Genomic DNA, 12,453 nt, shown 5'->3' with positions numbered 1-12,453 from the left:
TCTTTCTCCTCCCCCTCCCCTGCCCCCTCCCCTGATCCTGGTATGTATTTCTGCCTGTCTCCTTCTATGTCATTTTCCTCTCTGACTTCTCCTTTCAAATGGCCCTTCTGTCTTTGGGGGTCTCTTTCTGCTTATTGTCTCTGTATGTCTCTTCTTTCTCTCTGTATATCTTCTCTGTCCAACTTTCTCCTTATTCCCCTCCCCCATCGGTTTCCTTCTCTTTCTGTGTTTGTCTCTTTGTGCGTCTCCTCTCTATGTCTTTTCTGTTTCTACACGTCTGTCTCTGTCTCACACCATGTCACTGTCTCGGTTTCTCTCTCCCTCTCTCTTCTCCCTTCACATGTCTTCTGCTTTCTCTCTGCCCCCTCCACCCTGTGTGTCTCTGCCTCTACTTTCCCTCTACCTTCTCCACTCTGCATCTTTCCCTGCCCTGCCTCTTTGGCTGAGGGCAGAGCGGGGCCTGGGGCGTGGGGGCCGGCCGCGTCGTAATGTGGAGGCCGGCCCGGGGCCTGAGGCCCGGCCCTCAGAGAATGGCACACAGGCCGAGGTTCCCGAGGAAGCCGCAGCCCAGTACGCTGTCATCGCCATCGTCCCCATCTTCTGCCTGATGGGCCTGCTGGGGATCCTGCTCTGCAACCTTCTCAAGAAGAAAGGCTATCACTGTACAGCCCACAAGGACGGTGGTGAAGAGGCCGGGTTTGAGGGCAAGAACGGTGAGAAGAGGGCTCCAGAGTCTTGAGGGGGGAGCTGCAAGTCTCAGCCTGGGCAGAATGCCCCCTGCCTTTGGTGGGAGGGGGAGCCCTGGTCAGAGGAGGTGACTCAACCCTTCTCCAGGTGCACATGGCCAAGGAAGGGGGAGCAGCTGACGGTGAGGATGAGATGCTGATGGGAGGTCCAGGTGGAGGTGGGCTGGATATTCCAGTCTGGAACCCAGGAGAGATGCCAGGCATAGACTTAGGAATCATCAGCAGAGAGGAGCTCGCCCACAGAGAGAATTTAGAGAGAAGATTAGGGCCCAGGACAGACCCACACAATTAGTGAGTAGGAGAGGAAGATGAACTTGGAAAACAGATGGAGAAGGAAAGGGCAGACAGCTAGGAGAACTAGTTGAGAGCAGGAAGTCCCAGGAGGAGATGGTATCAGGCAGGAGAGAGATGAGCAGCGGTAACAGTAACAGCTGTAGAGAAGAGGAAGAGAAGGAGAAGGATTGAGAAAACGTTGCTGGATTTGGCGACGAGGAGGGCCTGGCAGACCTGGGAAAGAGTGGTTTTAGTGGCATGTTAGGGCTTAGAGAGAGAATGCAGTGAGGAAGTAGACAACTCTTCCAGAAATCAGATGGCTTATAAAAAAAAGAAATTAGATGATAAAGAGGCACATGGGAGAGAAATGGAATGAGAGCTTGCAAACCTCTGAGTCCTAGACCTTTTTAGGGCTAAGGGATTTGAAGAACATGAGTTTCTAAGGAACCAAAGTCTTAGAGGGTCAAAGGTTTTAAAGGATGGAGGTTCTAAAGTTCTGAAGGTGTTGAATCAAGCTAGGTACCAGACTTGAGAGGCAACCTGAGTTTGAATCCTGACTCAAATTCTTGGCTCAGACAAGTCACTCTCTCTCAGCCTCTGTTTCCCCATCTGTAAAAATGGGAATAATAGTATGAAACTCAAAGATTTCCTGTAATTTCCCCGATGGCTGAGGTCTGGAAGGTGGGACTCAGAGGAGACATTTTTCCCTCTACCTTCCTGAACCCCTTCTGGGGAAGGGGTTGAAGAAGAGGAGGGAGGGTCCTAAGTGGATTAGCACAGTCTCCAAGACAGGGCAAAGGCTCCCAGGACCTGCCCCTCAGAACCACGTAGCATTGGGGCCCAAAGAGAGCTGAGTGAATATCTCCTTGTGTGACAGATGAGGAAGTTGTGACCTGGGAAGGGGAAGGGACTTACCTGAAGTCGCTCATCCAAGTCAGGGACAGAGCTGGAGGGAAAACCCAGGACTCATGCTTCCCAGCCAGGCTCATTTTCCCCCAGCTACCTTTTGTCCTAAATGTATCCATGGGCTCTAAGGCCCAAGGAGAATCAGCACATGAGCTGACTGGATATGGGTTGGCACTTTTGTTGCCAACCAAATGGTCTTTTTATTTCACTGTAGGCTGCTGTGTCCTCATCGATGCACATTAACATAATGCAATATTGTCTGACCCAGGCAAAGACAGAACCATTATATTTGTGTTTTGTTTACAGAGAGAATTGGGGTGTTTCCAACCACCTGAGACCCCTTCTTTCTCTTGCTGCCTTTTGATCTGCTAAGAGCCCCTGATGTGGGCCTGAGAATAAGAACTTCATTACTGCAGCCATCAACTACTGGCCCCAACCTTCCTGTACATTAGCTCATCTGTAGAAGGGAGACTCAGGGTGACCCACTTAAGGCTGCATCAGCTAAAGGCCTCTCCCAAGCCAGAAGGCCAACAACTCTTTGGGTGGGTGGGTGGGTAGGTGGGTGATATAGAATGTCAGGATTCTCTAGAGGAATTCTGGGGCTAAGTGTGTTCACGATTAACTCTGCAGCTGTAGAGGAAGCTTCCCCAGCTGTCTCTTTCCCTGGAGAGTAGTAGGGGTGATAGGCAGAAGTCTGAGAGCCACTAATAACTCCTCCCCCAGTATCCTCCCACATCTCTGTTTCCTAGGAAGGACTAGCTAGGAAACACAGAGAGGAAAGACTTTTCTCTTAACCGAGGAAAATTCATCTTGCCTTTATGGGGGAGGTGTCCAGCCATCTAACCCCAATCCTTTCTGCTGCAGTTAAGGAAGGATTCTAGCACTGGCTCTGCTGCTGATTCACTTGATGACTTTTGATGAGTCCTTTTGGCACCTCAGTTTCCTCGTCTGTACAAATGAAGTGGTTGTTCTGGGTTTCTAAGGCTCCCTTCCAGCTCTGGCATTCTGTGGGTCTGTGCATCCTGATCCCATGCTCTGTGCAAAGGAACCACTATAGCTACAGGGTTGCCCCAGGAATCCAGACTCATGCCCGTGCAGAGAACCTTAAGTTGGTGTAGGAAAAAGACAGAGGCAGGAGAACACCAGCCCCCACCCCCTCAGAAACCCCCACAGACCAAGCACACATGTCAGTCTCAGCATTGGGCAGCACTCACTGGTTCCCTGCCCAGCCTTTGAATCCTGTTCCCACAGTGTCCCTCCAAGTCTCATGGGCTCTTGTCTTTCTTCCCCAGGGACCAACCCTGCCTACCGAATGGATGACCCCAACGAGGACACCATTGGGGTCTTAGTCCGGCTTATCACAGAGAAGAAAGGTGAGGCTGGGGAAGGGGCTGGGATGTCAACTGTCCCTTCTTCCCACCCTTTGAACCTTGGGGGCTCATTAAAATCTTACACTTTACCAGGACCAGTCACTTGAGATAAGAGGAAGTGCCCTGGTGGGAACACAGATTAGGGAATTGGGATCTTTCTTGTTGATTCAGCCCCAGTTACTCAGTTAGGGAAAGGAAGCAATTTGGGCTGTCTTGCTGTGCAAATATCTGAAACCTGCCCCCTCCTGATTCTGCCAAGGCAGAGGGGAAAGGAGGAGACAAGCATTTGTTAAGTTAATATAAATTGGTTATTTCATCAAGTCAATTATTAATAATAGAATTATTAATTTATTAAAATATGTTAAAGTACTTTAGAAATACTATCTCATTTGATCCTGGGAGGCGGATGCTATTATTATCCCCATTTTACAGATGAGGAAGCTGAGGCCAACAGAGGAGAAATGACTTGCCCATGGTTACCCAGCTAGTAAGTGTCTGAGGTTGGATTTGAACTCGGGTCTTCCTCACTGCAGATCCAGTGTTCTACGTGTTGTGCCTAGCTCCTAGCAGTCATGATAATGGTTAATAGTGGACATTTTAAGGTTTACCAAGGTGTTTTTCTCACTACAACCCCGTGAAATAGGTGGTCCTCATGTTATCATCCCCATTTTCCAGGGCCTGAGGAGACGGAGGTTCAGAGAGATCAGATGACTTGCCCAAAGCCATTTCCTAACTCCTCATCAACATTTGCCTCAGTTTACTCATTGTGCCAGGCTGTGCCAGGCTGGTATGCCATAGCAGAGCCTGGGACCAAGATAGCACTTTCTGAAGATGCTTCCTGCCTTGTTGGCCCTTTGTCTGATAAGGGGCCGCTGCACAGGCCATGTTCTTGCCCCTGGAGGAGATGCCGAGTTTAGATACCTCCTGTGTGTACCCAGTGGGGACTGAGAGTGTGGTGGTCCTCTGCGTGGCAGATTTCTAACCTGGGCCTGGTCACCACCTCATTCTGTGACTTTAGCAAGGTCACCGCTTCCTTGGGGCCTTCGCTTTCCTCCTCTGGAAGGTATAGGCACTGAGCTCTCGGAACTTTCTGAGTTCCTTCCAGCCCTGGAGTTCTGTGATCAAGGGCCAGAGACAGAAACACTTCAGTGCGATCTATAGCAGGGTCTGGGCTTCCCACACGGTTGCTGCCCTCCAGTTTCTGAAGCGTTGCCCTAAGGCAGCTGGGTAGTGCTCTCTGCCAAGCCAGGAATCAGGAACAAATGCGTTCAGATCCTGCTTTAGGATTTACTAGCTAGGTGACTGAGTAAGTTGCTTTATCTCTTTCAGCCTGTTTCCTCATATGTTAAATTAAAGCAGTAGAACACAGTAGCCTCTGAGGTTCTTTCCAGCTCTTGATCTCCGACCCTTTGGCCTTTTGGCTTCAGAGGGGAACAGGACTAGTTGGGGGTGGAGTCACAAGGGAGTGGGAACATTGGAATAACTGGAGCTATCTTGTAGAATGGGCTGCTTCCATCACATGATGACAGCCCCATTTCTGTAGGCCTCCAGACAAGATGCCTTTTCTGTGGGATTAAGCTGGGATGGAGTCTTTCCTTCAGGGCTCTTTATCTTACCCTACACTGCCTCTAGAACAGCTAGGTGGCACAGCGGATAAAGTGCCAGCCTTGGCTGGAGTCAGGATAACCAAATTCAAATCTGGTCTCAGACACTTACTAGCTGTATGACTCTGGGCAAGTCACTTAGCCCTGTTTGCCTCAGTTTACTCATCTATAAAATGAACTGGAGAAGGAAATGGCAAAACATTCCAATATCTTTGCCAAGAAAACCCTCAATGGGGTCATGAAAAGTCAAGACACGATTAATCGACTGAATGACAAACACTACCTCTGTGCCTTTTATGCCTCTGGGTGAGGAGGTCAGAAACTAGGTAAACGTCGGTGGCTGGTGGTTACCTGGACAAGGCCAAGGATCTCTCAGAGAGAGCCTCTCGAGGAGGGGGCGGGGGACAGGGAGACAGCCGGTAAGACAGGCCGGCCCTGACCTCTGGCCCTTTGCTTCCCAGAGAATGCGGCGGCCTTGGAGGAGCTGCTGAAAGAGTACCACAGCAAGCAGCTCGTGCAGACCAGTTACAAACCTTTGCCCAAGTAAGCAGAGGCTGTCAGCAATGGGGAGCCAGCCTGCAGGGGCGACGAGAGCCACTCGGGTTTTTAACCAGCTGCCTCGCTGCTTTGCTCACTTTGACCTGGTTCCTTTGCTCTCCTTCCCCCCAGCTTGCTTTTCCTCCCCTCCTGACTTCTCCTGCCTCTGCTGCCTGATTTGGTTTGCTGCTGGTGCCTGCTTTCTCCTTGTGGTCACACTGTCCTCTGGGATTCCTCCTGTCCTTTGCTGCCTGGAGTCTTGGGGGAGCTGGCTGTGGATGGGGCAGAGGACTGGCTGTTAGCCTCCAGGTGGTCTTGCTGTTTTCTGAGGATTCAGGGAAGAAGAGTTGTTTTTTCCTCAAGGGGACAAGAGTCTCCCTCCCTGTGGCATGGGCTGGAGACAGGGAATGCTTGGCCTCGGGAGTTGGGTATGGTCAGCGAGGCCAGGCTGGTGGGGACGGGCACTGTGCTGAGGCTATTTTCAGCTGGAGGGGCTGTTGAAAGGACCCTCCTCCTCCTTTTTTCTCTTCCTCCTAACTCCTTTTTCCCTCCTTGTCTTCTTTCTCTTCCCTTTTCTCTTTACTTGGGGTACAGTCAGTCATATTGTCTCCAGGTGTCTTTGTGGGTAGCGACTCTAGGGGAGAAACAGGCAAAGCCTGAGGCTACGCTAATCCCTTCCTGCCCTTCCCAGGCTGATCCAAGGCCCCCCGCCCATACCGCACATCTGCCAGCACCAGCACCACCTGCACACAGTGCAAGGCCTGGCCTCCCGCTCCGGGTCCAGCTGTTCACGCTGTAGCCAGAGGAAGTGGCCTGAGGTCCTGCTGTCCCCTGAAGCTGCCGAAGCCTCCACTCCCACCCCCAGCGCACTGCCACCCCGAGGTGGCAGCACCAAGCCCACTCCCAAGGGGAGCCGCCCGGGGGAGATCACCATCCTCTCTGTGGGCAGGTAAGGCCAGGGCCCATTGGGGAGGGGGGTAGAGAGAGGAAGAGGGATCACTGGTGCCAGGGGAGACTTTGGATACAGGCTGCATGATATGGCAGAAAGAGCTTTGGCTCTAGAGGAATTCAGCACCTGTCTTTGAAGCTTACTTGTATGACGTAAGGCACTTAAGCTCCCTGCGCCTTGGTGTCATCACAAAATGGGAACGGTAATAGCACCTCCCTGAGAGGGTTGCAGTGAAGCTCAGATGACTATATAAATGGGGGTTATTATAAAATGAGGGGGCTGGACAGCTCAGGATCTGTGATCCTACTTATCCAGAGTGGCGGCTATAGCAGGCCTGGGGACAGCTGAAGAACAGGGGGACATGGGGATTGAAGGTGCAAGGCAGGGCTGTGGTTGCTGACTGGTGGGAGTCCAGTATCTGCTACATGTATGCCCTCGGGCAAGTCATTTCCCCTTGGTGAAATGAAGTGATTGGATTAGACAATCCCTGAGGTCCCTTTCAGCTTTCACAGATTCCATGACTATAAGTAGGGTCGAGATTAAAGTGGAAAAGGCAGCAAAGTGGTGCAGTGGATAGAGCACCAGCTCTGAGTTCAAATCTGTTCTGACACTTACTGTGTGACCCTGGGTAAGTCACTTAACCCCAACTAAAGAGAGAGAGAGAGAGACAGACAGAGAGACAGAGAGACTAAAGAGAAAAGAAATCAGGAGCAGGTCAACCAGAAGGAGTGAGATGTGGAAGGACAGAAGCCTGGGGTCTGAGGCAGCCCTTGCTACAGTTTGGATGTCGAGGCAGAGCCCATGGAATTCACCTCTGCAGTTCTGCCAGGAGCTATCTAGTTCTCCCCCTGTGTCTCAGGCCAATCCATTTCTCTCTGCAGGGCAGGCTCTTCACTGTCCTCAGCCTGGGGCTCCCTTGTGACATCCAGGAGACTCCTCCTTGCTCTGCCACCCACTACCTAGTTCTATGTCTGGGCAAAACCACTTTCCCCTTTTTTACTTCAGAGCCCTGGGTTCCTCCTCTATAAAAGGAGATTGGACCAGATCAGGGGAGTCTCCAAGGATGTGCTGAGAGCTTCAGTTAGGTGTGCTGGGAAGGGATCATATGGGGATGTACACTTACAGTCGCACGTACCTGAATGAGTCTCCTGCGCACTGGATGGGACATATTTGTGGCTACAGAGAGCTTTGATTACTCAAGCAAACAATAACAGTTATTCACTCTGCCCCACCCCCAGCCCCTTCACCAGGCACAGATTTCTTTGCAATGTCTGGCTTGACAAATGGAGACTGCTAAGAAAATGGAAAGGAGGGTGGTTGCTCCCTTTGCTCCCTTTGTGGTTTTCTTTCCACAGGTTCTTGGGTCGGCTTGTACAGTCTAATAGCAATGCCTCCTCTTGGCCTAATCCTTCTGAGTTTGCTTCGAGCCCTGGAGAGCCAGTTTCAGCCATAGATGAGGAATTGGACATTGAAGTTTGTAAACCAGGGGAAGAAGGATGGGGACCTAGGGTTTTGGAAGAATGCTCGAGAGCCAAACTGGTGGTAGCTGTTCTTTTTCAGTGATGGTTGTCTTTTGAATTAGTGCATTATATTTTAAAAAAAAATCTCCAGAAGAGAGTTTTGTTGATAAGAGTGGGGGTTAGTGAGCTGGAATGAACATTGGATGTAGAGGCCAAGAGCTAGAATTTTTTCTAAACTTGGCTCTGCTCCTTACTAGCTGTGTGGCCTTGGAGAGTCCCTTCAACTCAGGAAGTAGCTATGAAGTACCCACTATGTGCTAGGCACAAGGGATACAGAGATAAAAATGAAAGAATTTTTTTAAAAAGTCCATGCCTTGAAGAACCTTCAAGGGAGATAAAATTTCCCCTTCTTCTAGGGGGATACAGTATGGATTTTGTTTGTTTGGAGAGGCAATGAGGGTTAAGTGACTTGCCCAGAGTCATGAAAAAGCTAATAATTGTGACGTGTCTGAAGTCAAATTTGAACTCAGGTCCTCCTGACTTCAGGGCTGCTGCTCTATCCACTGTACCACCTGGTTGCCCTGGGAGATGGTGTTTCAGTAGATGAGTAAATTTAAGATAATTTGGGGAGGTAGCAATTAGTGAGATCAGGATGACCTCCCAGTAAGGAGGTAGTACCCAAGCTGAGCCCTGAAGAAAGCTAAGGATTCTAAGAAGGGAATGTGAGTGGAAAGTCCATTCCAGGGATAGGAAGCAGCTAGTACCAACATCCAGAGAGAGAGAGGGAATGCTGAATCTAGTCAGAATAAGAAGGCCAGTCTGGCTAGAACATAGACCGCATCAAGGTAGTAATGCAAAATAAGGCTAGAACAGTAGAGTGAAGCCACATTGTGAAATTGATGAGTTTGTAATTTATCCAAAAGGAAGCAAGGAATCTGTGTAGACTTTGGAACAGAAAAATAACATGGTCAGATCTGTACTTCAGGAAGATGTTTTTGGCAGCTGTGTTGGAGGATGGATTGGAGAAGGGAAAGACTGAAGGCAGGGACCAGAGGCCTAGCTCAGTGTTCTGCATGAAGCAATGAGGCCTGAACAAGAGTGGTGTCTGTATGAGGAGAGAGAAGGGTATGGAGACAAGAGTTGTTGGGAAAGTAGAGATGACAAGATGGTAGAGGGTGGGGGGGTGGGGTCGAGGATGACCTGGGAGTCACAGATCTAAATGAGGGGCACTTTGAAGGGGGGAGCAGTTGAGGGAAGAAAGTAGAAGTTTCATCTTGGACATGTTGAGTTTGAGACACCAGCGGGACATCCAGTTGGAGATGTCTGTGATTTGGGACTGAAGCTCAGGAGAGACTAGGCATGGGTGTATATAGATCGGCGTCTGGCTGCCTGCATTGAGATGATGTCTAAACTTAAAGGAACTATGATTCCAGCTCCTTCATTTTATAGATGAGGAAGCTGAGGAACAGAAAGGATAAATGGCTTGCTTAGTAAGTGGCTGAGGGAGGATTCAAACTTCAAAAAAGTCAAGTCTTCCTGACTCCAAGTCCAGTGCTTATGGTGATGCCCATTTCCAGATCTCACATCCCTTTGTGGCTATTCCCTTCTCTCCCCCTTGCCCTGTGTCCATGCACTCCTCCAGACTCTAAGAGTGTATTTTCTTGGATTTTTCCAAATGAAGGAGAAAATACAGAGATTCAGAAATAACACCTCAGGGGAAGGAAGCACCTCAGTCGTATAGGTACATTAATATGTCCTGGACTAGTAGGCCCCTGTGCTTCTAACCTCATTCTGAACTTCAGATCCCTGGACCCACCCTGCACCAGCTGGATCCTGTTTAGACCAAAGGAAGTCATCAGACTTCTCATCTGGCTAAGGAGATGAGGAGCTGGCAGAGCAGTCAATGGGGAGTTGGCTCCATTGGCAGCAGTTTGGGATGGGGGAGTGGGGGACAGGGTTCATTGCTGTTATCCAATGTATTTGACTCTGTGGTTGACTGTCCAGTTTCCTGGCCTCTCTCCTCCCCCATTACCACTTTTATAGGCTCCTAAATCTAAGGCTGGAAAAGTACCTAAACGGTCATGGTCATCCATGTACCTGAGGGGTCATCTACTCTAACTCATTTGGTTTATAGATGAGGAAACTGAGGCTCAGAGGATAATGAGAGGGTTGGCCAAGGTCACACAGGACCAGAGCAGATCCTGTGATACCAAGCTGAGCTCTTTTTCTGCTGGACCACACCATTTTTATCTCCTAATCATTCTAACCCCAGGGTGGGGAACCTGTAGCTTCAAGGCCACATGTGGCCCTCTAAGTCCTCAAGTGTGGCCCTTTGATGGAATCTGTGAACTTTTGTGACGTTTAGATTCATAGGGCTGTACTTGAGGACCTAGAAGGCCACATGTGACCTCGAGGCTGCAGCTTCTTTACCTCTGCTCTCAGCCTACCCCTTTCCATGTATCTCTGCACTCTTTCTTCCAGGTTTCGTGTGGCCCGAATCCCTGAGCAGCGGCCGAGCCCACCACCCCCAGAGGTGAAAACCATCTCAGAAACCAGTGAGGAAGGGGAAGTGGCTGAAGCTCCTCCACCTGGGCTCCCCCCTGAGAACAGGGCCCTTCTGGGCAGTGGTGGAGGGAGACCCAAATGGCTGAAAACCACAGCATCTGGGATAACAGAGAGCAAATCAGAGGTGAGCTTGATGATAGGAGGGCTGGGGCATGGGTGTGTGTGTGTGTGTGTGTGTTTTGACACTGGGGAAGGGGATGGTCCACGGGACCTGGTCCCTGAGAGCAGCCACATCCAAGCTCAGTCAGGGGTAAGGATGTTAGAAACGGAGTTTTGGTCCAGCTTGGGCCTCCCAGAGTTTCCAGCTCCCAGTAGCCCCATATATCTCTCTCCTAGCTCATCCCTTGCTTCCTACTGACTCCCAGGGAGATGTGTTTATCATTCTGTGAATTGGGCCCAGAATGAAGTTAGAAGGCCCATCGTTTCCTGTAGTTACACACCAAACATTATTAAGTACATCCTGTGTGCGTGATGTTAGAAGAGGCAGGTTTTAACCAACTAGAGATGCAGTCTCCTCTGTAAAAGGAGGGCATTGGATTACATGAGTGACTCCCCTGTGCCCAACTCCAGGCAATACAAAGTGAGAATGAAACAGCTCCTTCCCTCAAGGAGTTTTGCACACTTTGGGGGCCAGCCTACAACTGTTCCCCTGTTTCTCATCTTTGTTACAACTTCTTCCCTAGGAAAATCGATACGTGGTCAGGCTAAGTGAATCCAACTTGGTCATCTGAAGGTAATGTAGCACTGGGGGAGTCCCTGCACTGAGGGGGGAGACAGCCTGCCTGTGGGGAGTCCACAGCCTGAGGAAGTACACAATGCAGTTTGTTTTTAGAAACAGAAACAAGAGGGGGGCCTTCAGATCACTGTGGGCAGAGGTTAGCGGGAAAGGAAGTGGGGGAGGGGAGAGATATGGGCTGAACCTTGAGAGATGAGCCAGAGGAAAGCATTTCATATGAGAGGTAGAGGGGGACCTCTCCCCAGGGTAGGGATGGGGCAGGGAGTTTGTGTCCTAGACTCTGACAGGCTAAAGGACCCACCAGGGCTCCTAGGATTTCTGAGAGCATCCCTTAGTCCTCTCTCTCTCTTCTTACAGGTGCCCTTATGATCCGCTCAGGCCCAGGGCCCTGTGAGACATTGGAGCCTGGGAGTTGGCAGCAACCTGAGGCCCCAGGGGGCTGTCCCCCAGGCCCCTGCCCCCTGGGCAGCCCCAGTGAGCTCTGGGAAGTGGGCAGTGGCAGGGGAGAGAGCTCACTTCAGCCTGAGCTACCACAGGCAGCTTATTTTAAAGGAAAATATGATCTTGTCCAGGGAAGAGAGGGAAGGAGATGCCCATACTTGATGAGGAGTGGGCTGCCCTGTCTCCTTACCCTGTTCCCACCCCCACCCCCACCCCACCTTCACCATCTGCTCTGTGCTAGTAGCAAGTCTCCCTTCCTGGTGATCTGGTCTTTCCCTTGCTCTGGCAAGACATCCAACCCAGCGTCCTGGGTCCTCAAAGATGGCATCATTCACACACAAGTGGGAATTTCCTTCCCAATGTTTCATGGATGGGACATCTTGCCCCAACCCTGGTGACCCATCTATCCATCCATCCCCATGCAGGGGCTTCCAGGAAAAGCGAAGGGCCCAGCTTCCTCTTCATCTTATCACTCCTGGGCAAGGGAAGTAGGAGTCAGGAAATGCAGGGGAAGAATAAATGCTGGAGGTCTGCTGTCACAGAATGTTAGAGCTAGGATCATGTATTTCAGTCACTGGGTAAGTGAGAAGATGGGCCCAGAGAGAAGAAACCTTACAAAGGTCCCAGTGAACTTGGCAGAACAAGGGCCAGAACTTGGGTCTCCTAACTCACAGGCCAAAGGCCCTTCTGTTGCCCTATAGTCATGGGGAAAGAGGTCCTACCCACCACACCTCCTCTTCCCTTCCCCATTGTCCCCTCTCCAGCACCTGATCTTAATCTCCAGGATGGCGCTTGTTCATGGGAAGAGATTTTGGTGTGTGATTTAGATGGGAGATCTGAGGGGAAGGGACTTAGCATTTGGGCTC

At 50.6% G+C, this 12,453-nt stretch overlaps 1 protein-coding gene across 2 annotated transcripts in view; it reads left to right on the top strand.

Annotated features, from left to right (window-relative positions):
- Window positions 1-11,893, top strand: part of RELT (RELT TNF receptor) — a 54,560-nt gene extending 42,667 nt beyond the window's left edge. For both annotated transcript variants that reach the window (XM_072610929.1, XM_072610928.1), the window contains 7 exons: window positions 453-713; window positions 3,218-3,298; window positions 5,361-5,442; window positions 6,128-6,385; window positions 10,327-10,534; window positions 11,094-11,143; window positions 11,504-11,893. In XM_072610929.1, coding sequence (XP_072467030.1) covers window positions 453-713; window positions 3,218-3,298; window positions 5,361-5,442; window positions 6,128-6,385; window positions 10,327-10,534; window positions 11,094-11,141 — 938 coding nt within the window. In that variant the 3' untranslated portion in view covers window positions 11,142-11,143; window positions 11,504-11,893. The remainder of the gene's footprint in view (window positions 1-452; window positions 714-3,217; window positions 3,299-5,360; window positions 5,443-6,127; window positions 6,386-10,326; window positions 10,535-11,093; window positions 11,144-11,503) is intronic.
- Window positions 11,894-12,453: the final 560 nt, after the last annotated feature.

This window comes from Notamacropus eugenii, chromosome 5 (genome assembly GCF_028372415.1).
Source record: "Notamacropus eugenii isolate mMacEug1 chromosome 5, mMacEug1.pri_v2, whole genome shotgun sequence".
Lineage (NCBI taxonomy): Eukaryota > Metazoa > Chordata > Mammalia > Diprotodontia > Macropodidae > Notamacropus > Notamacropus eugenii.
The sequence above is the reverse complement of the archived record's forward strand: the minus strand, read 5'-3'. Positions and strand labels throughout refer to the sequence as shown.